Raw genomic sequence first — 25,425 nt, forward strand, 5'->3', positions numbered from 1 at the left:
TCAAATAAAGGCAAACTCCTTTGATTATTTCTTTTTTTTCTAGTGGCTGAAAAGTTGTAACTTGTAAGAAACAAATATCTCTCACTAACTCCACCCCTTCCTTATAATTTATTCTGAATTTCTAATAGGAGTGGGCCAAAATTATGGATTATATTATAATTAAAATATATATAATATGAAAAATATTAATATATAATCATGTCAATATATGACACGATTTTTTATAATATATATAATATTTTATATAAAAAAGTTAAATCATGATTAGAGTCTTATATGAAAAATAATTTATTTTTCAGAAGTAATCAACCGTAAACAGAATAATTAAGTAGGAAAAATTCGAAACCAACCATAGCTTATTTGGGTAACACTTACAAAATATATACAAATCATTTGTTTCTTTTATTATGATTAATAGTAAAACAATGCATGTAGGGTTGATTAGGTATGCCCAACCTCCACCACCTTTATTGGAAAATTGTCTAAAAACACATTAATGTGGATAGGGACAATTTTTTTTTAATATTTTGAGATGATTGTAGTATAGTATTTAGAATTTTAAAAAAAAATTGACAATATACATATTTTACAGATGTAGATGTTCAAACCCAAAATATCTAAAGAAAACAATATTCCTTGTTAAGATTAAGGACACTTGATAGTAATATATTTTGTACATTAAAAAATTCGTGTTATAATAATAATTGGGTAATTCTAAAAGTTGAGGTTAAAGTGAAAATATCATAGAACTGAAATATAAATGTTCTCTAAAAAGGTCGCTAGTTATAAATTGAACGATCGTTGATCAGTGTTTAAATGAGAAAGAGAATAGACTATCATAAGAAAGGAGAAAGTGGGTTGGCTAGTTTTGAGAGTATCATCCTTTTTTTAGTCTTGATTGAGAGCATTTACGTTGATATTTAGTCTATATGTTAGTCGCAAGATCATCATGATTATTTGTAGTTCTACCAATTAGATAAATTTAGTTGTCAAATTGAATTTCACTCTATTAAGACATATCATGGGTCTTGTCTAAATCTTATCTATCCATAGTAGTTAACTTGAGATCTTGTGTTAAGGAGTGCAAGCTTATTAAAGGCTTTGATAGGAATAGTGATTTGTATGAAAACCGATTGTTGATGAAGTTTTATAGATCTAATATGAGAGGTTTGAAATTTTTGGAAAATGTCTCAGAAGATATAACAAATATTATTTAAAAATATATTATACTAGCATTTAATTTTTAAAATGTCGACGCCACAATCTAAATTTTATAACTCGTTCAAGTGTATATATATACATAAAATTAAGTATTTTCTAAAGATTCTAAAATAGAAAGAGAGAATCAAGTGAAAATACTACAAAGTTGTGTGATATTACAAAAGATTACCGTATAGCTTCAATGAGAGAAACGGAGAAATAATCCATCAGAAAAGAAACCCTAAAAATACCGAGCAGGCATGCTTTGGAACCAGCCGTCAGTGTCGACGAACGACATGCTGGTTAGCTTCGCCACCGTCGGAGCATCCAGCTTCTTCACCCATTTCACCCTCTTGGACGTGTCTGCTCCAGGTCCATAGTTATTGTACTCGGCAAAAGTTAAGTGTTCCCTACACCATGATACCACAAATTTTAATATTACCATGTTTAAGATTCTAATCCCTAGACGTTTCGAGTGGAAGAAATCGAGGCTTACTCTTTGCCGACGTAGTTCCAAGCATCCCAACCACTAGGATGGATGATGTCGGAAAACTTGCAATTATAGAACAAGACCCTGGAAAAATCTCTCCATGGCCTGCCCAAGAACGTCGTCCCTTTGCCGTAGATGTCACAGTTCTTGAAAACGAATCCGTTCGATTCATACGGGTTGTTTCTTCCTTGTGCCGTGATGAAACCGGCAAGCCCCGGCTCCAACATCTCCCCAAGAAAATGTATAGAACAATCCTACAAAAACATAATCAACGGCACTCGTGTTCACATAATTACAAGACCAGGGACGAACGTATGATTTTAAATGGCTGAACACGATAAGATTACCTCATAGATAGATTGGCCGTTACCGAAAATGAAGTCCACAGCACCTTCGATGTGGCATTCCTTGAAGTAATGACGGCCGGTAGCATCCCACAAAGTATCTTGAACACTCGAGAATCCGCATCGGTAGAAGAAACTCTTGTCGCCGTTAACCATGGCGGACACGGCCGGAACCCTACTATTTTTGCTGTTTGGACCGTTGTATGAATTCTATTCATTTTCATACAAGATAAAAGGACATTCAATATTTTTAAAATCCATGGAAAAACAAAGGGAAAAATGAAAGTGATCAACTTACTTACCACGAAACTCATGGACTTGACAATGATATTATCAGCTAAAGAACTAAAAGTTGGGGATTGCAGATAGGGTTCATTCCAGACCACTATGGTTTTTCTTTGGCCGGAACCTTTGAGAATGATGTATGGCTTATCATATGGGATTTTCACCTTCTCCCTACACACATACATACATACACATAAACATACATACAATTTATATGTATTATGAATGTTATATTTACCTGTAAGTACCAGGATGAACATTGATGCAATACCAGAACTCATTGTTTGATGGAACGGAGTTTATAGCCGATTGAATAGTGGAAAAATCTCCATGGCCGGATTGATCAACCGTCACCGTTTTGCATTTTGCTGATATTTGATCCAAACTCAGCAAGAAAGCAATGAGTAGAGTGTAAAAGCAGTGGACCAGTGTCATCTTCTTCAAGCTTTAGTTGGTGTAAAAAAAAATCACTGATTAAAGAGAAGAAGATGAATGGTGAGGAAGAAATTGAAGAAGCGTTGGTAATATATAACGAAAATTTTGAAGGATGAAACTGATGATTGATTGGAGGGAAACTGAAAAGACAAATATAATAAATTAAATTAAATTAATATTTAATAATTTTAATATAATAAATATTAATATTTAATAAATTTGTACTTTGAAAAAAAATCATGTTTTCTGTTTTTTACATTTTTCAAATATAAAATATTAAATAATAGGTTGCATATTTCATAAGGATATGTTAATACTTTCTATTATTAATACATTTTGAGTCATAGAGCAAAATATCCAAAATAATAAAAAAAAATAAGAGAAATAAGTAAACAAGGTTGATGAGGGCAAATTAAATAAGATATTTTATATTAGTTTTAATTTTATGTTTAATCAATCATGGAGAATCTTGTGTACGTATGCAACCCAATTTACAAGGAAAAAAAATTAATAATATTTTATTCCCCATTTTTTTAAATCAAAAATAAAATAAAATTTTGAGTTAATTGTGTTACAATTCTCCCAACTATAACTTATTTTCTATATTAGTTCCTAAACTTTTGTGTATTCTAATTTCATCTCCAAAATCACGACTTTTATTTTGAATGTTCCAATTTCATCCCTAAACTTTTGAATGATTCTGGGGAATGTTATTGGAAGTTTAAAAGTTTGGGGACCAATTTAGAATGAGATTCATTTTTAGGGATGTATTTAAAATGTTAAAAAGATTGGGATGACTTTAAAATGAGGGTCATAGTTTGTGGATGAAATTAGAATATTAAAAAATAGCTATCACTTTAAAATGATAGTTATAGTTTAGGGATATGTTATACAATTAACTCAGAAAAATATGAACATTATATATTGTTGAGTGTATTTGACCTTTTAAAAAATTCGAATCAAACGACCTTAGTGGTTAAAAGACTGATTGGTATCCCTAGAGATCATGAGTTTGAATTGACGCTTGTAAAGTTGTTTGAGCGTTTATTTTTAAATGGTTAAGAATCTCCTATAAAATTATTTGGAAAAAAATAGTGTATTTGACGATTTATAATTTTATATTTTTTATACTATTTTTATCTCATATGTTACGATTTCACCTACCATCAATAACTATTATCTCAATTTTTCTCAACTACTATAACTAAATAAATGAATAAAGTCCAACTTTTTGGACCCAACAATTTCTATCTGCCCTTTATTTTATTTATTTTATCTTTTTTTTTTCTCAACATATTTGATCTCACGTGGTGCTATAAGTTTACGTTAGTTCACCATAACCTACATATGATTCTAGGGTTTTCTCTTATTAAAATTGACTTCCTATTCAAGTAGGTTTTTTTAATTATTTTAAGTTCGAAATTCTCTATTTTTAATATATTTGTTATTTTGTTAGATAATTTATGTTATTAGATTATCATTATTATAACTGTATAATAATTATTTTTAAAAAAATAATTGTATCAGGCATCTTTAATATAATGCCCAAGTTTCAAATTTAATCTTTAAAAAATGAATGATGAAAAATTAAAAGGATTAAAAAAACTAAAATGTTGGAAAATACATTTTTCTGATAGTAAAATTTTAAAAAATTAAAAAAATATATAAAAATTAATTTTCTGTAAATTGATACCTATCACTATATATATACAGAAATATTTTTAAAACCCCATCCACTTTGAATCGAAGAAATATTTTTAAATTAAATTTATTTTTATATTTTAGTTGCTAGTAATATTTTTTATTTTTCTTATGATTTTCTAAGGCTAGTAATACAAGATTCCTTTTATCAGGGGGAAAAAACCATCTCTATTTTAAGAGACGCTAAATTAATTAATTGTTATCATTTTAACATGTTAACGATTAATGAAAATTGTCATGTCAATCCCTAGATATTGTTATCTGTAATCAAGGCATTTTTTATTTAAAAACTTATTTGATCGTAAATTCTCAAATAAAGGCCAATTTGATATATATAATTTTTATACAAATATTTGACACACTTTCAAAAAAAAATTTAAAAATATGATACTTTAAATGATAAAAAAAAATTGTATTATTTATTTCAATTTTACAATTCATATTTAGAATTTTTGATTATTTATTCCAACAACACTATTTCTAATATTGAATATGTGTTCTTTTGATTCTTAAGAATATAGTTTAAATCAAACGACCTCAATAATTGAGAAATTTATTATTATTTCGAGCATTGCCTATGCTAAAAATAAAAACGTTTATTATTAAAAGGTTGAAAATCTTTGAACAGGTACTAATTATATTCGGCCCATATCTATCCAAATAAAAAAGGGTAAACCAGCCATTTCACACCCCCACTTTTTTAAACTTAATCACCAATTTACTTGTACATCAATAAATTTCATAAAAAGATTTGCAAATATTTTTCAGTTTTATAATTTTTAATTGAAGGACCGATTTACAAATTTTTTAAAATTAATTAAGGTCCAAGGAAAATCCTCACCAATTTTTCATTCGATTTATTTGAGTTGTAAAGTTCAACTAAAAAATAACCCAATTCAAAATGTTAGATAACTCAATCAACGAAATAAAAAAGATCAAACCCTAAAAACATTAAACATTCAAAAAGGAACTAGAAACCAGGAAGTATCTCTCAAGCAAAGATGAAAAAAAATAAAAACTCCGAGTAACATACGATGGTATATAGCATAACATCTACTTGAAACGATTACGGTAATAAAATTATGAGCGATCGAGCTGCTGGAAAGGCGATGTATCGAAATGCATCAAACTTAACCCGAACATATCAACTGCCCTCGAATCAGTATTTGATAGGAGCAATGACTTCCAACTGGGCACCAAGTTTCTCCTCAGCAACCTTCTCAGCTTTAACCCTAAGTTTTGTAAGTTGCTTCCTTCTCTCGTATGCCACTTGAGCTCTCTCCTTCCTCTTCTTCTCGAGTTCCTGGAAAAATCGTGCAGCCCAAAGTTAAAAGCTGTTGTAAACTTGAAGTGTAAAGGTGTATATAGTTGTATATATTACCCAAAAAAAAGGTGGAAAACAGTTCAAAATTGCATAACAAACAGGAATTCAAAGGAATATCGACACACACATCTGTCACATACGTGTGTTGAGCCAAACATTTCTTACCAGAGCACAAAACAATACTCTAGAGAGTACAAAACATGTAAAATGATGCCACTTTGTCCTCGATGAAAGATTTTATTTTCATAATAACATTTACGGAGTTTTATTAGGCACTAAAACTATATTGTTCTACACAGAGACCACAGTAAATATTGTGACCAAGTTAATCCACAGATTAAAGTGTTCAGCAAGTAAGCTCTTAACTTATAGTGATGCAAGTACTCATAAATTTTAAACAAAAAACGAGCGAGGCATTGAAATAAATAATGCATATATCCACACACATATAAACAATTCCGAAGAGTCGAGTGAAGAGCATCAAAACACAGGTCGTATTCGAAAACTTGAAAAGGGTAGCCGATTTTCACCTTGATAGTGTCATAGTGGTTCCATCCGACCTCGGATGAGAGCTTGCCCAACAAGCAGTACTTGTGCCCTTTCTGAAGCCTCAAAACCCTAATTTAAACCCAAAAGAACAAAATAAAAAACATTAACTAGCCATTGAAGCAACAAAATCCAAATTCCACCAAAACAATAAAGTTGCAAACCGTTTCGAAACTCACTTGAGGGCATCTGGAATAACCATCCGCTTCGTCTTATCATAAGGAGCTGGAACCCCCTCATACACCTTCAATCGATCAAGAGCCGCTGCTCCACGCTTGGTCTTGTGGGGAATCATCCTAAAATCCAAAACAGATATCAATAATTACAAGGGACGTTAGCCGAGTTCATACTTCGTATATACAATGAAGTAAAATACTCTTCTTCTACAGCATAAGATTCATAGATCTTTATAGCTTACGGTACTCACTAAGCTCAGCAATAATAACATTAAGGCATTTCTTTAATATATTTTCCCGAGAATCAAACAACAATGAGGAAACAGAAAATCAAATAACCAAATAATGGAACTAACCAAAAGTCCATCCAAAAGTTCAGAATAAACTCTAAACAACAAACCCAAAAATCGCCTTTCATTGACAACGTTGAACAACAACAACAACAAAAAAACCATCAAAGAAAAGAGAAAGAGAAATTACCCACGAATGGTACGCCAGAGGATCTTAGAAGGAGCGCGGAAGTGGATGGGACCATGAGAAGGCTTGGTGTTCATACGCTTCCTCAAGAACCTCATGTACTTCATCTTCTGCCTGACCAGACCGCCAGACATACAAATCTCTTCGCATCTAACGACGACAACCTTTTGGCCATTCAACAACTCCTTGGCTAAAATGGAAGCCAGCCTTCCGAGCATGTGGTGCCTTGCATCAACCACCACCCTCTTGGCGCAGATCCCTGATCCTGAAACCATCTCTTTTACTTTGTAATCTTTGCTTGATAGCTTAGGCCGCCTGCTGCTGCTACTTCAAATGCTTTTGTAACAAAAATAAATCGATTCCTGATTAGGGTTTTTAGGGATCGTGGGTTTTTTTTTTTGGAAGAATTGGGTTTTGGGTTTTGGGTTTTTTAAATATATCTCTTCATGGCCCAATTACTCTTGGACAGACCTATATTTTAGAAAGGGATAAAGCAACTTTCGGAACTTGATCCCCATCTTTTTTAGTTCACACTGATCCTCAAACTTGTACTTTGGCCAACTTTTAGTCCTTAGGTACACTAAAAGTGTTTTAAATGACTAAATTTTAAAGTGTTACATCATCAAAAAGATAAAATAAAATAATTGATAACTTTAAGAACAATTAAGAAAAAATATCAAATTTAAAGATTAAATATTATTTTATCTAGATCTTTTATAACATGTACAATAGAATCAAAATCAAAATTTTATAATTTGTAATATATATATATATATATATATATATATATAATTAACTCAAAATTAGAATTTTATAACTGAATCAAAATTGAAAATTTCATCCAGAATAATTGTGATATATCACATTCGATAATCGCATGTGGATTAATTTAAATTGTCTCGAAATCACATTAGATTTGGGACTAATCTTTATCGAACCGACCTAAAACTCGTAATTTCTTTTTACTATTACTCATTAAATCAAAAGTAAGATAAAGATAATATTTTTAAAATTTTAATTATAAAAATGACATGATAAATCCTTGCTTGAAAAGGGAAACCAAGACATCATCCAAAAAGGAACTAAATAAAGATATCGTGGGATTTAAGAATGTAAAACTAATTGCTCCGAAACTCCACACGTCGAGGATGGGAATCCAGCAAGAGTTGTCCTAGTTTTCCACTCTATCACAGAGCTGTAATGTTTATAAAGGTATTTTAGTTCCAGAATCCGGTAAAATCAGGATGTGTACTCGAATGCCTGAGGCGGCTGAGGTTCGTCATCAACTGCCATGGCTGATGAAGAACTCTGTTGTCCTGCAGCTGGTGCTGATCCACCGGCTGGGGATGCTGCAGATGTGGGTGAATCTGTTAGAGAGAGCACCTCCGGTTCATTGGGGCTCAGGTCTCTGAGAAGAACAAATCCGGATGGTGCCGACTTCACAGGCACGTATCGGCTGTCTTCCAAGAACTTGATGAACTTCTCCTGAGCAGGAACCACTCTTGCTGGGTTGGTCAAAATCTCAAATGATGGCTCAGGCTCTGATTTCTTCTCCGGTGGGTTATCAACCTGTCCAATATAAAGAACCATTGAAAGAAGGTTGGTATACAGAACATTTTCGGATTATTATCATCTGATATAGTATAAAAACAACGCAAATTTGCATCATAACGTAAGCAACAATGCACTTGAAGAGATATTTCATCGGTCCAACCGCGATGGAACCCGATTACAAGTTGCAGCAACTTCTACTATTCTGAAATTTTAATTAGATCACCAAGTAATTTAAATGATGGCCAGTCCACTAAGCCCCCGTAACACCAAAGTTTTAGATGATAAATTCTATAATCTAAACCATAAAAGATGAAAGATTTAAATAGTGTTCAAATAGACCATATAGATATAGCCAGAAAAATTCAGATAACTTCATAAATCTTACCTGCATGGCCTCCCCATCCTTCTCACTAGATGATTTCCCTTTTTCGGCATTTGCGGCAGCAGATGAGGACTCGGGTCCAGTTGATTTCTCAGCATTTGCCTTTTGTTCCGACTCTTTCTTAGCCCTAGCTTTAGCCTTTGCCGAAGTTGAGAGGATAGCAGTTGGAAGTTTAACAGCGGATGTAGTGGTGGGCACAGTAGTAGGTTTTGGATACTCAAAAAGCGATGGTTTTGCATGTGATAAGAACTCAAATTTTGGAACCTTCAGGTCGTAGTTCAGTCCAATAAGAGCTGTGGGTGAAAAGGACAAGCTTACAAAATAAATGAGGGGATACCAATACCAAAATTGGCTAAAAACTGCAAGACCAACAACTGCAGTGACTTTGTCATGCTTTGTCTTGGAAAGCAATCTTATGGTTACATTTCTTCCACCAGCATCAAGGATCCCAGCGGCCAGGATTGCTCCCATCTTGCTCATTGTGTCTTCGTGTTTATCAAGTATTATCTTTTCTAATTGCCGCCTAGTTTAAGGAGATAGAAAGAAGTTAGCTAAATAACACATATATGGACAATAGTTACACATCCAGAGGAAAGGAAGAAAAAGAACAAGATATAATAATAGCATACCTGAATGTTCCTACACGAGAATCACTGGCTTCATTGATCTGGACCATGACCATAGCCATTGCAATGAGGGCACCTTGACGAACAAAATCAACAACATCTGATGTTAAGGGTTCTAGCAATGATATGGCCTCGCTCAATCCTGTGCCAGCACATGAAATGCCCACTGCAAGTGCCGCACCATATCTAACATGTGGGTTGTATGACTCGGATAGTAAGGAAACAATTCGAGGAGTCTGCAGTAGTGAACAGGCAAAACAGTGAGATCTTCATAAATTGATATAGACCAATGAGAAATCACAAAGGTACATTAGAGTCGGAAATGATGGGGTAAAAGGTGAAACAAATATCAATCCCACCCCATCAAGACAAATGAGAGAAACAGCACCTACCTGCTCTGGCTCCGAGTAAAGGACAAACCCCAGAGCTAAGACAGCAGTTCTCCTAACATCATCACTCACATCTGATACAGCAAAGTGTAGCAGCTGACGAATGGCCTTGTTGTTAGCAGTTCCCCTATAGGCCAATGCTAGAGCATACATGCCACCATAACGTAGTATAGGATCTTGATCCCGAGTCATCTGCTCAATTAATGTATCTGCTTCTTCTTCCCTTCCATAAACTGTAAGGGCTATCCCCAATGCTAAACCCCTGAAACCATATGGGAAGAACACAAGTAAAGACCACTTCCGCAATAAAACCCATCTCAATACCAAGATCACAAAAAAAAAACTTTACCTGATAATTTTCTCATGCTGTGTCTCATGTGCATAAGCAAGCATCTCACTTGCTTTCTCAGTAGCAGTTCCGACCATAAGCAAACCCATACCAATGCCGGCAGCTTCACCAGCAACAGCACTGTCAGTATAAAGCACACTTTTGATGTCATCATAAATATCTTCATCAGCAGTTCCCAGAGCTGCTAAACCGAGACCTAAGCATGCACCATGTTGGATAACCTGCATAAGAATTATACCATATTTTAGTTCCAATTTACTTAAGGGTAAGGCCATTTTGTCCGACAATCGGAAAGTCCAACTATGCACAAATGGGATAGAGCTAAGGAAGAACAAATAGATAAGCATAAATTCTTGCGAGTAAATGTAAGTTGACACTTAATTTCTCTTTACTTAATGATCTATTGGTAATAAAGGGATAAGCTTTCATGGACCAAGGGATTCATATACCTCTATGTTAGTCCCGCTTAGGCTATCACGAAGGAATTGCTTAATGCTTTCACCGTGGTTGGCATGAATGAGACCTAAAGCATATAGAGCCCCGCCTTCAGAATATGGACTCCCACCACCAGCCCCACCTTGGGGCAGGTATGGAGCCATCAGAGACCTCCCCTGCTGCAGATGTCCTCTGTGAATAACACCAAGCCCAGCTGTTGCACTGAATTTGGCCCAATTGGTAGCTCTACTCAGCCAATCCTGATGATCAGAGTCTTAAAATTAAGTATGCCCAATATGTACATTAGTCTAAAACAGTAAAAGTAAAGATACAGCAAGGCAAAAGCTTTACCAGATTGTCCCTCAGGAACGTATCTACAGTTGTTCCAGCATGCATTATTGCATTAGCATAGATTGTGGCACTGTGACAAACACTATTCCTCATTTCAACAGACTGTTTTATTGTCTTCAAAATCAATAGATCAGATCTACAAGAAGAAAAATGAGAACCAGTTGATAGCTTGTAATGTAAATATAAATAAGAAACATGACAAGTTAGTTCCACAGGAAGATGGGGGGGGGGGAAATCAATGCCTCACTTGTTGCAACTGAACAAGAATTGTAGTGTCAATTGTATGGATGTCTCTCCAGACAAAATCCCTTTGATTTTTGTCAGTCTCTCAGAATACATAACTTCATTAGGATCTGCCTCATGAACAGCAGAAGATCCATCTGTCATCTGAACATCCTCTGGAGCAGTAGAATTTTCATTTTGAGCATGAGCAGGATTGCTGGAGCCTGGCTGCACTGATTCTGAAGGAAGAGATTTGGGAGCTGAAAGGCGATCTCGTACATTTAAGAGAAAAGCCTGGTGCTCATTCTCCACAAGGTCAAATGCAATTTGGAAAGCATAAAGAGCATCCTCCTTATTTTCAGAGCGGAGAAGTTTCTCCAATATATTTGCAACACCTTCAGGTTCATACAAGAACATGAGACACTGACAAATGCTCAAATAATCAGGAGAAGGAAGCTTCTCATAAACTTTAACAAGAAGCCGAAGCACCTGCAAGAACGAAAGATCAAAAGCATTAAGGATCTTGCAGAATTTGCGAGGTTGCACCAAATTCCAAGAAAAGAGCAACTGATAAAGCAATATTAATTGTTGTAATAAAAATTGTCCGAGAAACTACTGGCTATGCAATTTATACAAACTATAGATGTTTTGTGAAATACTAAAAGAAACTCCGTACATCTTGTCGATATTCTCGACGATAAACAAACGAATGAGAGGCGTTGATACAATATGCTAAAGTCCCATGAACATTATCACTCCTTGTTATTGCTTCCTCAAGTTTATCCAGTCTCCGGCACTCAATTGAAATTCCCATGGCTTGTTGGTATTTTCCATCCAGGATACACCTAGAATGAAAATAATATATAGTTAGATAGCAAGGAAAACCCCAAAATATGTCATCAGATAAGAAAGAAAATTCTACATACTTATCCAGCATTCTCTCTACAATGCCTTCCAACCTAGAGTCAACCTTTGCTGCGTCATCACTTGATTCTGCTGCCTTTGAACGAAGGCTGACATACTCATCTATTGCCTTGGCTAAAATTAAGAACATAACCCATCAGCTGTTTGGTATATCCAATAAAAACAACTGAAATAATTATAATAAACAGTAAAGAGCCACTTAGGCTTGCCTAATAAATAGTTTCAGCAAAATACAACCATAACCGACGTACTAACAAATTTCAATTAATCAACTTGTTGTTAATGATCACAAAATATAGAAAATGAATCTAAGTTCTTACATAGGAGAGTACGAACATAATCGGAATCCTCAGAAACATCAAATAGAGGCCCAGCTCCAAGAGCATAAGACAGTGAATCATCGAGTTCACCCAAGTAATAGAAGACCTGAAGGAAATAATAACATACATTAAGTGAAAGTCAAAATGCCAAAGTTAAAGAAAAAAGCAATAAGAGATAAGTAATCTACTTCAGTAACATCTCATTACAAATTGCAAAAGCAGTCCTAACAATGTTCCACAAACTAAACAGCAGCATTGTTTTAACATGATGGAATCTGATAAAAATTATAAATATTACATACATATTTTTACCTACCAACATACATATATAGAAATATATGACCTCTAATAGATTATATTAAACCAGACTCTTTTTTTTTGTTAGTCTTCCAGAAGTTGACTACTTTTGTTGGGTTACTAACATTTGCTAAATCAGTAAACTCAATTAGGAAAACTTATCCAGAAAAGGCAAAAGATGCGGTTCAAGGAGTGCAGACTTTCCCCCTTAACTAAAGGAAGGCATTGGTTCAGTTTCCAGAAATTATGCTAGTTGCAAGTATTTGGTTATGAGCATGCATATGCACATGAATGCAGACTGAGATGAACAAGAGAGGAGGACCTTCGAGACAAGTAATGCAGCAAGTTGTCTCTGATGCTGACCAAATTCCTCATCTTCATACAAACTTTCTCTGAAAAACACAAGCATAAGATCAGTATCCGGATCCAAAACTCATTAAGTACACTATTTTGAATTGGAATCACTCCTATTTACAGCCCACATAACCTAAACAAACTACCTATGAATGTAATAAATCTTAACAGAATAAATTTATAAGCTGGAAGCAGATAAGTAAAGATAAACCTAATATCCCCATCCCTATCTCACCCCCAATGCAAATCAATATGCAATTTCCAAAATAAAGTGAACATAAAACTTAATCTAGTGGAAATTTTCAAAAAAGAAATAAAAACATTGTCCCCAGTGTTTTTATTCACTCAAAAGCTCAATTTCCTAAGTGAACAAACTATAAACTACATTACGAAATGATTGATTTTAGTTCTTCCCAATCTGAAACTTACTTATGCAAAACATATAGCTTAACTAAAGTAATCAATTATCACATGCCCAGTATTGCCACAATCTAACTGTTGAATCCAAATTCTCACCCTCTGCCAGCTAATAAAAATTCGAAAACCGAAAGGTTGAAACAGGCCAAATCTCCACGAACAAGTAAAACAACCCAAGCTTACTAAAATTTGAAATTTGCAACACTTAACTTACTGAACTTCAAACCATAATTTTCTCCACTTCGTTTCATTCAATTTGCCCACCTAGCAATCAGATCAAAACAACCAAAACCTAAACCCTAGCTAAACCAAAGAAAGTAGTACAGAAAAAAAAAAGCTTACATGATAGGAACGCTGGTGGAGATCTCAGGCCAAAATTGGTCAACGAAGCTAATTAAATTAGAAAGAGCATGATATTTCAACTGAGGATTGCTCTCGTTAAGCATCGCCAGTAACCCTCCAGCCGAGCTGACCATGGTCGCCGCACCAGCCGACATTTTAATTCTTCCCCAAAATAAAAATAAAAGACCCTAACTTCCCTTAATTTTTAAGTCGTAAATAAACGAAGAAAAAAGGAGAGTTAAATTAGAGAGTTTAGCTTCAGTATTTCGTCGGCAAAAGAGAAACGGTGACGTTTCGAAGACGTACGTCGACGAGGATGCGACGACGGAGAAAGAAGGCGACACGATGAGAAACGCTTGCCTAGATTTAGGTTAAAAAAGGGGGAATTTCTTTTCCTCTGAATCTGATCGAAGAGGGAAATATGAAACACTTGTCTTGAAGGAAAAGAAATCGATTTTTATAACTTTTAAAATTTAAACATTAGCCTCGAAACTTTTACCTTTTTACATGATTGGGTCCTTTGATTTTTATTTCATTTCGATTGAGTTTATTTTTCTATATACTGTGTTATAAAATTAAATTAATTATTAAAAATATAAAACTAAAATATAAGTTAAAAATTCACTTTTAATAAATTATGATAAAAATATAAAAGTAGTTATAAAATTCAAAAGAGGAATATGCTGATAAATATATTTATATATATGGAGTTAAGGTGAGTCGAAATTTAAAGTATGTTTAATATTTGAGAGGATTTAAAAAAAATATATTAGATCCTAGAAATACAAACCTCTAGAGTTAAGTGTTGTCTATTTTTAAATTTTATAACATAATAATTTATTACTATTTTTAACCCTAAACCCATTAATATACTTTTTTTCTCTTAAATTTGGACTTGATTTGAACACATTTTTAGAATCAAATATTGGGAAAAGAAAGTAAAGAAAAAGAACAATAATTACATCATTTGACCTTAACGATTCCGACTATCTGAGCAGTCAAAGAGCCAATAATAATAAGGGGATCCATATATACGATACGGAAAGGAACTCAAATTGACAATTTAAATTGATAAATTTTCTTACATAATGTAATTGAAAAAGATCTTCACATCCGGGGTATAGAATATGTCCGGATTATCTACGATTTCTAGAAGATGTTGCTTACGGGCATGCATGCATTTTGGGAGACAATGTCGGATCTTCCGTTCATCTTCGTGAAGATATAAGATAGTTCATGTCTAGAAACTTCCTTTCAACGCTATAGAGACATTCCTATTTGAGAAAATAAATTATGATGGTCATTATATAAGGGAAAAAATCTTCCCCCAACATTATTTGGGTAATTTTGTCATTTAAATTCGAGATTAGGGAATGTTTGTTGTTTCTCCTCTTCGAAGTCTTCTTTTTGAGATTAAAATAACTCGTATAGTTGAATAATGCTTTTAATCTCCGAATCTAGTAACTTTTTTTTTCTTCTATTTTTAGTCTTTTTGATGATGTTGTCCTCTGAAATTTATAATATGGTTTTCGTCCATTTCCGATTTCATTCGTTGTCCCGCTGCTATTTCCATCAACATAATCCCAAAACAATGACCGGTTGCTGGTTCATGGAATACTCCTGCGCATAGTACGTTTAAGTTTAATGTCGATGCCGCAGTTCAAGGAAAGTTTGGTAACGCTGGAATTTGAGGCTTGCTGCGCGATCATAATGGTGAGTGCTTAATCCGCTTCTCAAAATCAATCGGTGTATCGGATTTTCAAGTGCAGAGCTCCGTGGCAATTTTGACAGCTTGTGAATTGTTCCAGTCGTCAAGATGGTTTGCAGAGATAAACTCTTGATTGAATCAGATTGCAAATTAGCGGTCAGCTGGATCCATAATCCAAGGTCCCCTCCTTCCCCGTTTGCGAATCTGGTAGCCAAATGCAAAGCGCTTTGCGTATCCAACTCTTGGAATGTCAGTTTTGTATTCCGAGAAAGAATCACAGATGCGCATGCCTTAGCTCAAGCTGGCATTGCGAGATTTCCTTCACTCGAGTGGTTTAAGGATAGTGGGCAGTTTGTTAATGTTTGAGTTTTGCTACATTTATGGTGCTTTTGCATGACTTTCGTGGGTAAAATTAAAAGCACAGGTCACTGGTGAATTTAAATTTGGTTTTGTTTTGTGCTGTACGTTGGCTGCTTGTGATTCTCTAGGTGCTATGTAATCAAAGTTTCGGTTCGCCGCATTCTTTTTCCTCCAAATAGGTGTAGGGAGGTTTTCTAACGAGGTGCGGAACCAAGCTATCGTTCACTGCCAATACCAATTTCAGGGACTAAAAGATACTTCATCCCTTGAATAAAACATACCCCTTTGTCCTCCCTTTTTTTAATATTCTTTAACCCTGTACAAATTGACAATTCTCCCAAATAAACAAGTGCAGTGTATGAAACAGTTAAAGTTCCTTTCAATACACATTACCAACAATAAAAGTTTACCCCATCTTATACACTAGAGGTTTATCGGAAGCAGCCGGTCATGACTCGATGAAACGATATCATTTCCGATCATAGTGAGGGGCTGCATCGTCGTTACCTTTGAGTTCATGAAATGACCAAAGAGTGTCTCGGAAAGGGATCATGTATAGTCCAACGAGTGTCTCGGTCCTCTCGGAAAGGTTCCATCATTACAAGTATAGACAAACGAGGGGAGGAAAATACAAAGCAATTCTGTACCAGATCAACTGACCTAATTGACTGACCCTAAAGTTACTAAACTCTAACCTACACCTTCATTCCCTTCCCTTCTCAGAAAATCTGTTAGACAAAGGACTTCGATTCATATCTTTTTTTTTCTGGTGTGCGTGTGTGTAACTTGTTACCATTGTTATGTTACAGATTGTTAGTCGACACATCTTTTAACAGTCCTACTTCTTTCTTTACAAGTAAAAACTAAGGGTGATGGAAAAGGGAACTAACACCGTCACCATCACAACTGATGTATTGTCAGGAAATACGAGTCCTGCTGGAAAACTAATGGTGTCTAGGGATCCACTTTCTCCCATTGATAACGTCCAGGAAGAGGCTTATCCTTCGCAGGATCGAAGTTGTACCTGCAAATAAGCCCACATCTTTTATCAGATCATAACCACAATATAGTGTTATACTAAAAGAGAGTTGTGCAGAAATTTCAAACAATCATAAAATTGAGGAACAGGGTGAAATAAATAGTGTACTTCTCAATGAATTGTCTTCGCTGGTCTACTTCTGTGGGAGCAAAGAACTCGTCCATTTCATGTGATGTCGGGATGTGTGGCCGTGTTGAGTTCCGTACTCTCTGCCTAGTATCTGCCGAGTTGGTAGGCCTAGTAGTGGAACCCAAACCCGGGGTTCTTATACTCTCTGTTGGGTCCCTTATCAAGCTGCAAGGAGTTGATTCCTTAGTGCCCCTGCACCAAAAACAATAAGAGGCTTTGTATAAACCAAAGATTTTTCCATGTTTTCAATTTGTTTCGGATCCTCTTTCCCCATTGGCATGCTCCAAACACTGGTTTTAGCAGAAAAATACATGTTCATGCAATATACACATTAAAATCATAGTTAAGCAACTCGGATAATATCAAGCAAAGAGCACGATCAGAACACTTGGATAATTTCATAGTTAAGCAACTCGGATAAAATCATAGTTCAGGTTTATAGAACTGCCAAAAGATCAGATTAACTAACATCCACTAACTAAACACTCTTGGAAGGTTGGTAATGATAATTTTATTTCAGAAACAAGGGTTTCTTCGACGCAATAAATTAAATAAAACACGAGCACGTATCGCTATCAAAACACGGATACAAAACTGTCTTGAAATCGATATAACATGCCTTAAGCACCATTATGACAGAACACAACATAGTACCAGACAACTTATCAGAGGTCTACTTCCATCAAAATAAGAAGTAACTAAAACTGTAAGAATCAATAATGACGAACTTTAGCTTGTGAAGCAATTAATGACATAAACCAACTGATTTGATTTCTCAGCAAGACTGCAGAAAATAGATTAAGAGATTAAGAAATGCATGGTTTAACAAAAATATATGAAATAAATGTCCAAGTACTTGAAATTCTCCCCAAAACATTAAAATTCAAGAATTCAGCGAAAAGTTAATATCAAACATGAAATAATTTGAAGACGATATTGAACATGGTCAATTACTTAATTATCAAGAAATCTTAATAACCAAACAATCTTCCACCATTAGAATTACACTGAAATCGAATTTCAATTGATAACACTGTTATATATTCTCAATTAAATCATCAAACACTCACAATAATTTTTCATTAAAAGGAATAATCAATAAAAATAATAGTAATAACCCAAAACTTGCAATGAAATGAATAAAATAAATCAAGAGTAGAAGAAAAGAACTAACCTCTCTTTGGCTTCAATGTCCAAAATGTTTTCTCCAAAAGAAGCTTTATCACTAATATTAGCGTAGTTAACAATATTATCATTTCCATTATCTTCTTGCACCAAGTCTTCTCTTCCACTTCTCTCACCCGTTTTCTTTTCCAGAACTGAGTTTGATCCGCAACTCGCCCGAGCCCTAGAATCTGAATTAGGGTTAAGATTTTGTCCACAACTAGCCTTCTTACCTCCCTGTTTCTGTTGCTGCTGGCGTTTCTTCGAATCATGGTGGCGCACCACAAACGGCGGCTTCTCTAACCGTCGACTTCGCAGCTGGAGATACGAGCCGGCTCCATTAGCCGGAGAAGCGGAAGTCTTGTTCTGGCGTCGAAGGGCGAGTGTTTTGGATCGGGTCCGTACCCCGAGGGGGTACTGGGAGAGTTCCATTACAACAACTTCCGATGCCGTTTTGGGCTTCTTAATGAATTTTCCCATTCGGAGGGTTTTGGAAGAAACAAGGGTTGAGGCTTAAGCTCGAATATGAACGAGAGAGAAAGACGAAGGCGAACGTATAAAGGGTAAACTACACTAATGGTCACTAATTGTTTAGTAATTTTTCTTTTTCTCTACTAAAGTTTAAAAAATAACAAATTGATTACTAATATTATCGATTTGTAACAAAATAATCATTCTACCGTCATCTCCGTTAAATTGATGATGTGATAACGTTAACAAAAAGTTTAATTTTTAGTTCTACTTCTAAACTACTGCTAAAACATTAAATAGATCATTGAACAATGATTTTATATTTAATTTACCCTCAAACTTTCTAATATCTATTTTTTTCCCAACACCACAGCTTCCACTGTATTCCAACCACAACTTCCATCATATCTTCCCCACATTGCTGCTTGGCTGTTGGAGCTCCCCACACTCAAAACACACAGTTCTTGTATTAATCTTTGTTGAATGTCACTACGAAGCTTTACTCTATTTCAAGTTTCAAAGTTCAAACCTCACATGTTTTTCAACTAGAATTTTCTTTTAATTCATTGGAATTTGTAATGACTTGCTATTTTATTCATGGAAAGCCCATAATATATAAACCTTGTCTGTTTCCTTGCTGAATTTGTAGGCTAGGCTTTCTAAACTGCTTAGTGGCCAAACTGTTTGCATATTATCTGAGTTTTTTTTCCAGATCTTTCTTGTTGCATGCGGTGCAAAAATGTTTGCTTTTACAGGGTTGAACTTTTTGAGTATGCCTTAACTGGACAAACCGATTCGTTTGTTTGTTTAAAGTTGACTTGTAATGATGAAAATAATGGTGTCTTCTATGTATTTCTATTGTTAATAAATTGATAAATATCACATTCTAAATCGAACTTTTGATTTCGTTTCATGTGCTAAGATTGTGTTTTTAGTGTTCCATCAACTCAATTTCTTCAACAATTGCTTGTTTGGTTCTGCACATGACTTAAACATCTACTACTCATTATATATATATTTTTAACTCTTTTAGTAGTTGATACTGGAGTGCGAGAAAGAGGCTCTGTTTGTTGATAAGGATTGTCTCGATTAGTTATATGGCTGTTCAGGTTCAAAACTTGTCAAAGAAACATTTCGATGGGGAAGATATGGCGAGGGTTTGTTTGAAGTGGTTTTCCTTTTGTAAGGAATGTAGTTCGAATATAGTGGAGGTGGTGGGGTGTTTGGAAAAAATTGAAATTAGAAAGCCTTTAAGGGTAAATTAGTTATAAAGTCATTATTCAATGACCTGTTTGATATTTTAAAAGTAGTCAAGGGATAAAATTAAAGATTACCTTTTTGTTAACATTGTCACATTATCAATTTAACGGAGACGATGATGGAGTGATCATTTTGTTACAAACCGATAATATTAATGATCAATTTGTTACTTTTTAAACTTTAATGGGAAAAATGAATACTTACTCAAACATTAGTTATCATTGGTGTAGTTTAGATAATATTAATGATCAATTTGTTACTTTTTAAACTTTAATGGGAAAAATGAATACTTACTCAAACATTAGTTATCGTTGGTGTAGTTTACCCAAGTATAAAACCAAAAATCGAATTTGGAAAAGGACGGGAGATTTTCAGGTAGCTACGGCTTACGAGTAGCACTTTTCAATTTCCTTATCGTGTATATCTCGTGATATTATTAATGTAAAACTTTTGGGTAAATTGTCCCATTGATCACCACATTATAGAGTCAATTACGATCATTGAATAAAAACATTATCAATTAAATCATTAAATTTTGTGTAAACTATATGTTTAATATTTAAACTATTATTTTTATTCCATTTTAATACCTAATTTTTTTTTTTAAATTATACGTAACTTTTAATTTAAGTTTCAATTTGATATCCGCAACCAAAAAAATAACATAGCTGCCGACGTGATAATTTTTTATTTTTTCAATGATGACATGACATTACGTTATGATGACACATCAACATAATCGACATCCAAAAATTAAGAAATGGATCGTATATCAGAATTTTCGGATCGGATTTTTTTCACACCTCTAGAAACAAGTGCAGAGTTTATGAAATGATCCAAAGTTCCTTTCAATACAAATTAGCAACAAGAAAAAGCTTACCTGCTACCCCACGAGTACCTGAAATGTCACCATCCGTCTTATACATGAGAAGTTTAATGGAAGCAGTCAGTCATGACCATCATGACCATGAAATGTCACCATCCATCTTAAAGAACGCAAAAATTTAACTGTGAAGGTTGTAACCAAAAGACAAGATAGGAGGAAATGGGTCATGTTTCATCCAAAGAGTCTCAATATAGACAAACAAGGGGAGGAAAATACAAAAAGAAAAAAAAAATCTGTACTAGATCAACTGGCCTAATTGACTGACCCTAAAGTTCTTAAACTCTAACATACACCATCCCCTTCCCTTCTCAGATGATCTGTTAGAAAAAGGACTTTGATTCTTTCTTTCTTTTTTTCATTTTCGTAACTCATTACCGTTATGTTACAGACCATTAATTGACACATTCTTTTAAGAGTTAAGGGTGATAGAAAATGGAAATAAAACCGTCACCTTTACTGCCAAGACTAAATTCCTAGTAGCTAAAACTACCTAAGTGCTAATGGAACACTGATTGTGTCTAGGGATCCACTTTCTCCCATTGATAACGTCCTCGAAGTGGCTTGTCTTTCACCGGATCAAAGTTGTACCTGCAAATAATCCCACATCTTTTTTCACATCATAAACCACAAATATACTTTGAAATTTCAGCAAAAGTTTCAGACAATTGTACAAGAAACAGGATGAAAGGGGTATAGTATATATACTTCTCAATGAATTGTCTTTGCTGGTCTACTTCTGCAAGAGCAAAGAACTCATCCATTTCATTTGATGTCGGGATGTGTTGCCTCGTTGAATTCTGTACTCTTTGGCTAGTCTCTGCTGAGCTGGTTGGCCTAGTAGTTGAACCTGGGGTTCTTATACTCTGTGGGTCCCTTATCAAGCTGCACGGAGTTGACTCCCTAGTGCCCCTGCACAAAAACAATAGATATTGGTTAATGAAAAGTGAGAAAATCTAGACGTAAACACTCAATACCAAAAGAATTAACTATTCCTTTTTTCATCTTTACAACCCCACCCCCCAAAAAAGGAACAACTTTGCATGTAGAAGCGGGACCATACCAATCATTTGAAGAATAAAGCTGACAATGTTTAAGCATAAGAGTTCCACAATGTACAATAAAAAGAAGACTTCATCAACGTTCAAGCAAAAAGACTGTGAACCAGGGGGAAATAAATGAAAGATTTTCATCTGTTCATTAAAATCACAAAAGAGCAGCTCAACAACTTATTTCTGCAAGGATAAATTGGACTGACAAAGCCCTTTTTTTCCGTATGGTTGCTTAATCAAGCAAATAGTTAAAAGGAAAACAAGCAAAGTGAACTAGAAAAGTATCGAACAAAGAAGAGTAACAAAAACAGATTTTCTGGTTATCAGAATGTCCAAAAGATCAGATTTAACATCCACTATATCCTATACTCAAAGTATGGAAATATAAAGTAGATTAGAACCATGTCTTCCAAAGAGATAAGCTCAATTAGCACATTAACGCCCACGAATAAAGAAAAGAAACGCAAAATGGTTTTGTAAATTTTTATCTTGAATAAGTCATAGCATCCACCACATGCCAAAAAATAAAACATTTTGTTTCTTTCCATTAGAAGAATAGGCAGTATAGATACCTAAAAAGGGTCAGAAATCGATTATATTAACAAAACATGAGTAATAAGTGACAAGGAAAGGCTGGTAATTTATGTTCTTCGAACTCTCCATTTTCTTGAAATATTTGTGTCTGACATTGGGCATATTGATATGGATATGATCTTTCAAAAACATAGAAAGTTTAAGAAAAAAATGAACATAATATATGTGCCGGCCACATAACCATATCCAATACTCACACCCGAGTCCTAGTAACATAGCTAGTAATGGCATAATTTTATTTCAGAAACAGGGGTTTCTGCCATAATACAACTACTTACTTCCATCAAAATCAAAATATCAAAATTCAGAAATATCCAAAACAGTAATGAATAATTAATAGCCAACTTTTGTTTGTGAGGCAATAAAGGTCATAAGCCAACTGACTTAAATTGTCTGCAGGGGAAAATACTACAGAAACAGATCCGAGAGATAAAATTAAAACAATTTCAAACGAATAAAGAACACTTCTTCTCTGCAATTGATTCACAAAAAATCTTATATCGTAAGGAAAATTTCTAAACCTTGCCAGAAAAAGTACTGGAAAAACTTAGGGGGAAATAAAACAAAATTAGAGTCTATAAACAAAAAGAAATATGGAAAAAATGTGTAAACGAAAGTAAAAAGAAATCCCATTAGTTAGCAGATATTTTCTTTATAGCAGAATCCCAACATGAATTAAGGTTTCTCTTTTGCATCTTTCATGTTTGTGTTGAAACTAGGTGTCTAAGACATCAATAGCAAGAGAGAGAAAATGCATGGTTTAACAAAAATACATGAAATATAGTCCAAATATTTACAATTCTTCCTCCTAAAACTAAAAAACTCAAGAACTTAGTTGAAGTAAAAATATCTACGTTTCATGGGTTCTAAAAATCAAATAACAAAGAGAAAATTTCTAAGTTTTTTTTATTGTCAAGAGTTTGTGTTTTCTTCATTCAAAAGAATAGGCAATTAAAATTATAAAAAAAACCCAAAATACCAAATCCAATGTATATAATAAATAAACAAAAATAGGAGAAAAAAACTGAACCAACCTCTCTCTAGCTTCATTATCCAAAATATTTTCCCCAAAAGAAGCTTCGACACCTCCACAATCATTGCTCTCATTATTATTATCGTTAATATTGATGCAGTTGATAACATTATCATTCCCATTATCTTCTTCTTGTGCAATGCCTTGGCTTCCAACTCCACCTTCTTTTTTCTTTTCCGAATCCGTGCCGCCAACCACACGAACCCTCGAATTCGAACTGGGGTTAAGATTCTCTCCAGAGTTATCCTTCTTACTCCCCCGTTGCTGTGTCTGCTGCTGCTGCTTGTGCCTCTTCGAATCATGGTGGTGCACCACAACCGGCGGCTTCTTTAACCGTCGACTCCGGAGCTGGAGATACGAGCCGTCTCCTTTAGACTGAGCCGAAGCAATCGTAGCCGGAGGAGAAGCCGAGGATTTCTGGAGGCGTTGGAGCGCGAGGGTTTTGGCTCGAGTGCGAACACCGAGGGAAGCCTGGGAGACTTCCATTACGGCAACTTCCCCTGCCGTTTTGGCCTTCCTAATGTACTTCCCCATCTGGGGTTTTGGGTTTTGGAGGAGAGATGAGAGAAGAGGAGACGAAAAACAAAGAGTCAAATGTGGGTTAGCAGTTGTTTGTTATAAGAGAGTAAAGGGAAACCAAAATTATAAATATTTGTTTAAAAATAAATACCTTTCTAAATTCTATTTTTAAAATAATTTTACGTTTTATATATAACAATTTTTATACATTAAATTAGACCTGGGTTTTTATTTTAATATAAAAGATTAATTTTTTGGTATAACCAGCAGCTTTTAATCTTGTGATCGACTAATCCGAATCGAATATTATAAAAGTAAAAATAACCCCCAATTTAATTTACTACATTTGTAAAATTTTAATTAATTTTTAATCGTACAATAATGAAGGAAAATAAAATACAGAATATTGAGGGAAGTAAATAATATAATTAAAATATTCATATAGCTATACGAAATATCAACCTTGAACAAAAAAAAATGTGTTTTTAAAATATTAAATTAAGGAAAATTGTGAATATGAAAAAAAGGAAAATAATATTATCAAATAATTGTTTAAAAAATAAGATAATCTTATCGTAATTAACTAAAGTTATCTTTTGATACGGAAAAATGATTACGTGTGGCAGTCTTAATATATAGTTAAAAAAATATATTATCGGTTTTGTTATTATTTAAATAATAAAACCGGTAAAATATTATCGAAAATATTATTATTTCTACCGATTTTGTTATTATTGGGCGTTTTACCGGTTTTATTATTTTTTACTACTGATTTTATTATTGTTTCGCACTTTACCGAAAATATTAAAAAATATTAATGTTTTAGATAGAAATAATAATGTTTTAGATAATATTTTTATTGATTTTGTTATTTAAATAATAACAAAATAATAATATTTTTTTAATTATATATTAAAGATGCCACAATATAAAACTTCTTGTACCTAAACTTTAAACTTTAAATCATAAGTATAAAATCGTCATGTAATCAGTGAACGTCAAAATTATCGACAATCGATGATAATTTCTATGACATGTTTGAAATTCTAAATCAATCAAAGTTATAATTTATGTTCGCGTTAATATAACACATAATATGATTTTTTTAATGAAATTTCTCTATTTTCCTAAATAATTATCTGAACATCCTATTTCTCTCATTTCTCTATTTTCTATAACAGAATATTCTTTCCCTTTGTTTGGATAATTCATTTCATGTGGTAAAAAATAATAATTGTGTAGATACTCATTTTGTCCGGGGTGTTCTTTTGAG

At 33.9% G+C, this 25,425-nt stretch overlaps 5 protein-coding genes and 1 long non-coding RNA gene across 8 annotated transcripts; 1 reads left to right on the forward strand and 5 right to left on the reverse strand.

Moving 5' to 3' along the window:
- Nucleotides 1–290: 290 nt before the first annotated feature.
- On the forward strand, nucleotides 291–14,387 carry LOC120192000. Its single transcript, XR_005522749.1, has 3 exons — nucleotides 291–301; nucleotides 1,581–1,585; nucleotides 14,151–14,387. It is a non-coding gene; the product is annotated as an uncharacterized LOC120192000 (long non-coding RNA).
- On the reverse strand, nucleotides 1,377–2,808 carry LOC120191995 (probable pectinesterase 29). Of its 2 annotated transcripts, none has more exons than XM_039194842.1 (5): nucleotides 2,591–2,808; nucleotides 2,337–2,490; nucleotides 2,038–2,244; nucleotides 1,697–1,944; nucleotides 1,377–1,610 (listed from the first exon to the last, which is right to left on the reverse strand). In XM_039194842.1, the coding sequence occupies exons 1-5, from the start codon at nucleotides 2,752–2,754 to the stop codon at nucleotides 1,442–1,444; spliced, it is 942 nt and encodes a 313-aa protein (XP_039050773.1). In that variant the 5' UTR covers nucleotides 2,755–2,808; the 3' UTR covers nucleotides 1,377–1,441. The 2 variants fall into 2 exon arrangements, with proteins under 2 accessions (XP_039050773.1, XP_039050772.1); XM_039194841.1 differs by having other exon boundaries at nucleotides 2,558–2,808.
- On the reverse strand, nucleotides 5,570–22,668 carry LOC120191999 (60S ribosomal protein L13a-4-like). The gene is made up of 6 exons (XM_039194848.1): nucleotides 22,663–22,668; nucleotides 13,215–13,219; nucleotides 6,982–7,255; nucleotides 6,505–6,621; nucleotides 6,310–6,397; nucleotides 5,570–5,758 (listed from the first exon to the last, which is right to left on the reverse strand). The coding sequence occupies exons 3-6, from the start codon at nucleotides 7,251–7,253 to the stop codon at nucleotides 5,615–5,617; spliced, it is 621 nt and encodes a 206-aa protein (XP_039050779.1). The 5' UTR covers nucleotides 7,254–7,255; nucleotides 13,215–13,219; nucleotides 22,663–22,668; the 3' UTR covers nucleotides 5,570–5,614.
- Nucleotides 7,969–14,110, reverse strand: LOC120191994 (26S proteasome non-ATPase regulatory subunit 1 homolog A-like). Its single transcript, XM_039194840.1, has 13 exons — nucleotides 13,941–14,110; nucleotides 13,150–13,219; nucleotides 12,531–12,636; nucleotides 12,213–12,324; nucleotides 11,963–12,131; nucleotides 11,312–11,775; nucleotides 11,065–11,200; nucleotides 10,728–10,973; nucleotides 10,279–10,499; nucleotides 9,933–10,191; nucleotides 9,544–9,776; nucleotides 8,918–9,437; nucleotides 7,969–8,547 (listed from the first exon to the last, which is right to left on the reverse strand). Exons 1-13 carry the CDS (start codon nucleotides 14,093–14,095, stop codon nucleotides 8,218–8,220), a joined length of 3,021 nt encoding a protein of 1,006 aa, XP_039050771.1. The 5' UTR covers nucleotides 14,096–14,110; the 3' UTR covers nucleotides 7,969–8,217.
- LOC120191997 (cyclin-dependent kinase inhibitor 5-like) lies at nucleotides 16,588–24,199 on the reverse strand. 2 transcript variants are annotated; one of them, XM_039194846.1, is made up of 4 exons: nucleotides 23,635–24,199; nucleotides 21,663–21,866; nucleotides 21,469–21,545; nucleotides 16,588–16,934 (listed from the first exon to the last, which is right to left on the reverse strand). In XM_039194846.1, the coding sequence occupies exons 1-3, from the start codon at nucleotides 24,165–24,167 to the stop codon at nucleotides 21,476–21,478; spliced, it is 807 nt and encodes a 268-aa protein (XP_039050777.1). In that variant the 5' UTR covers nucleotides 24,168–24,199; the 3' UTR covers nucleotides 16,588–16,934; nucleotides 21,469–21,475. The 2 variants fall into 2 exon arrangements, with proteins under 2 accessions (XP_039050777.1, XP_039050776.1); XM_039194845.1 differs by lacking the exon at nucleotides 16,588–16,934 and adding an exon at nucleotides 18,135–18,146 and having other exon boundaries at nucleotides 21,448–21,545; nucleotides 23,635–24,197.
- On the reverse strand, nucleotides 16,787–18,875 carry LOC120191998 (cyclin-dependent kinase inhibitor 5-like). Its single transcript, XM_039194847.1, has 3 exons — nucleotides 18,351–18,875; nucleotides 17,156–17,368; nucleotides 16,787–17,032 (listed from the first exon to the last, which is right to left on the reverse strand). The coding sequence occupies exons 1-3, from the start codon at nucleotides 18,818–18,820 to the stop codon at nucleotides 16,963–16,965; spliced, it is 753 nt and encodes a 250-aa protein (XP_039050778.1). The 5' UTR covers nucleotides 18,821–18,875; the 3' UTR covers nucleotides 16,787–16,962.
- Nucleotides 24,200–25,425: the final 1,226 nt, after the last annotated feature.

This window comes from Hibiscus syriacus, unplaced genomic scaffold (genome assembly GCF_006381635.1).
Source record: "Hibiscus syriacus cultivar Baekdansim isolate YM2019G1 unplaced genomic scaffold, ASM638163v2 tig00116971_pilon, whole genome shotgun sequence".
Taxonomy (NCBI): Eukaryota; Viridiplantae; Streptophyta; class Magnoliopsida; order Malvales; family Malvaceae; genus Hibiscus; species Hibiscus syriacus.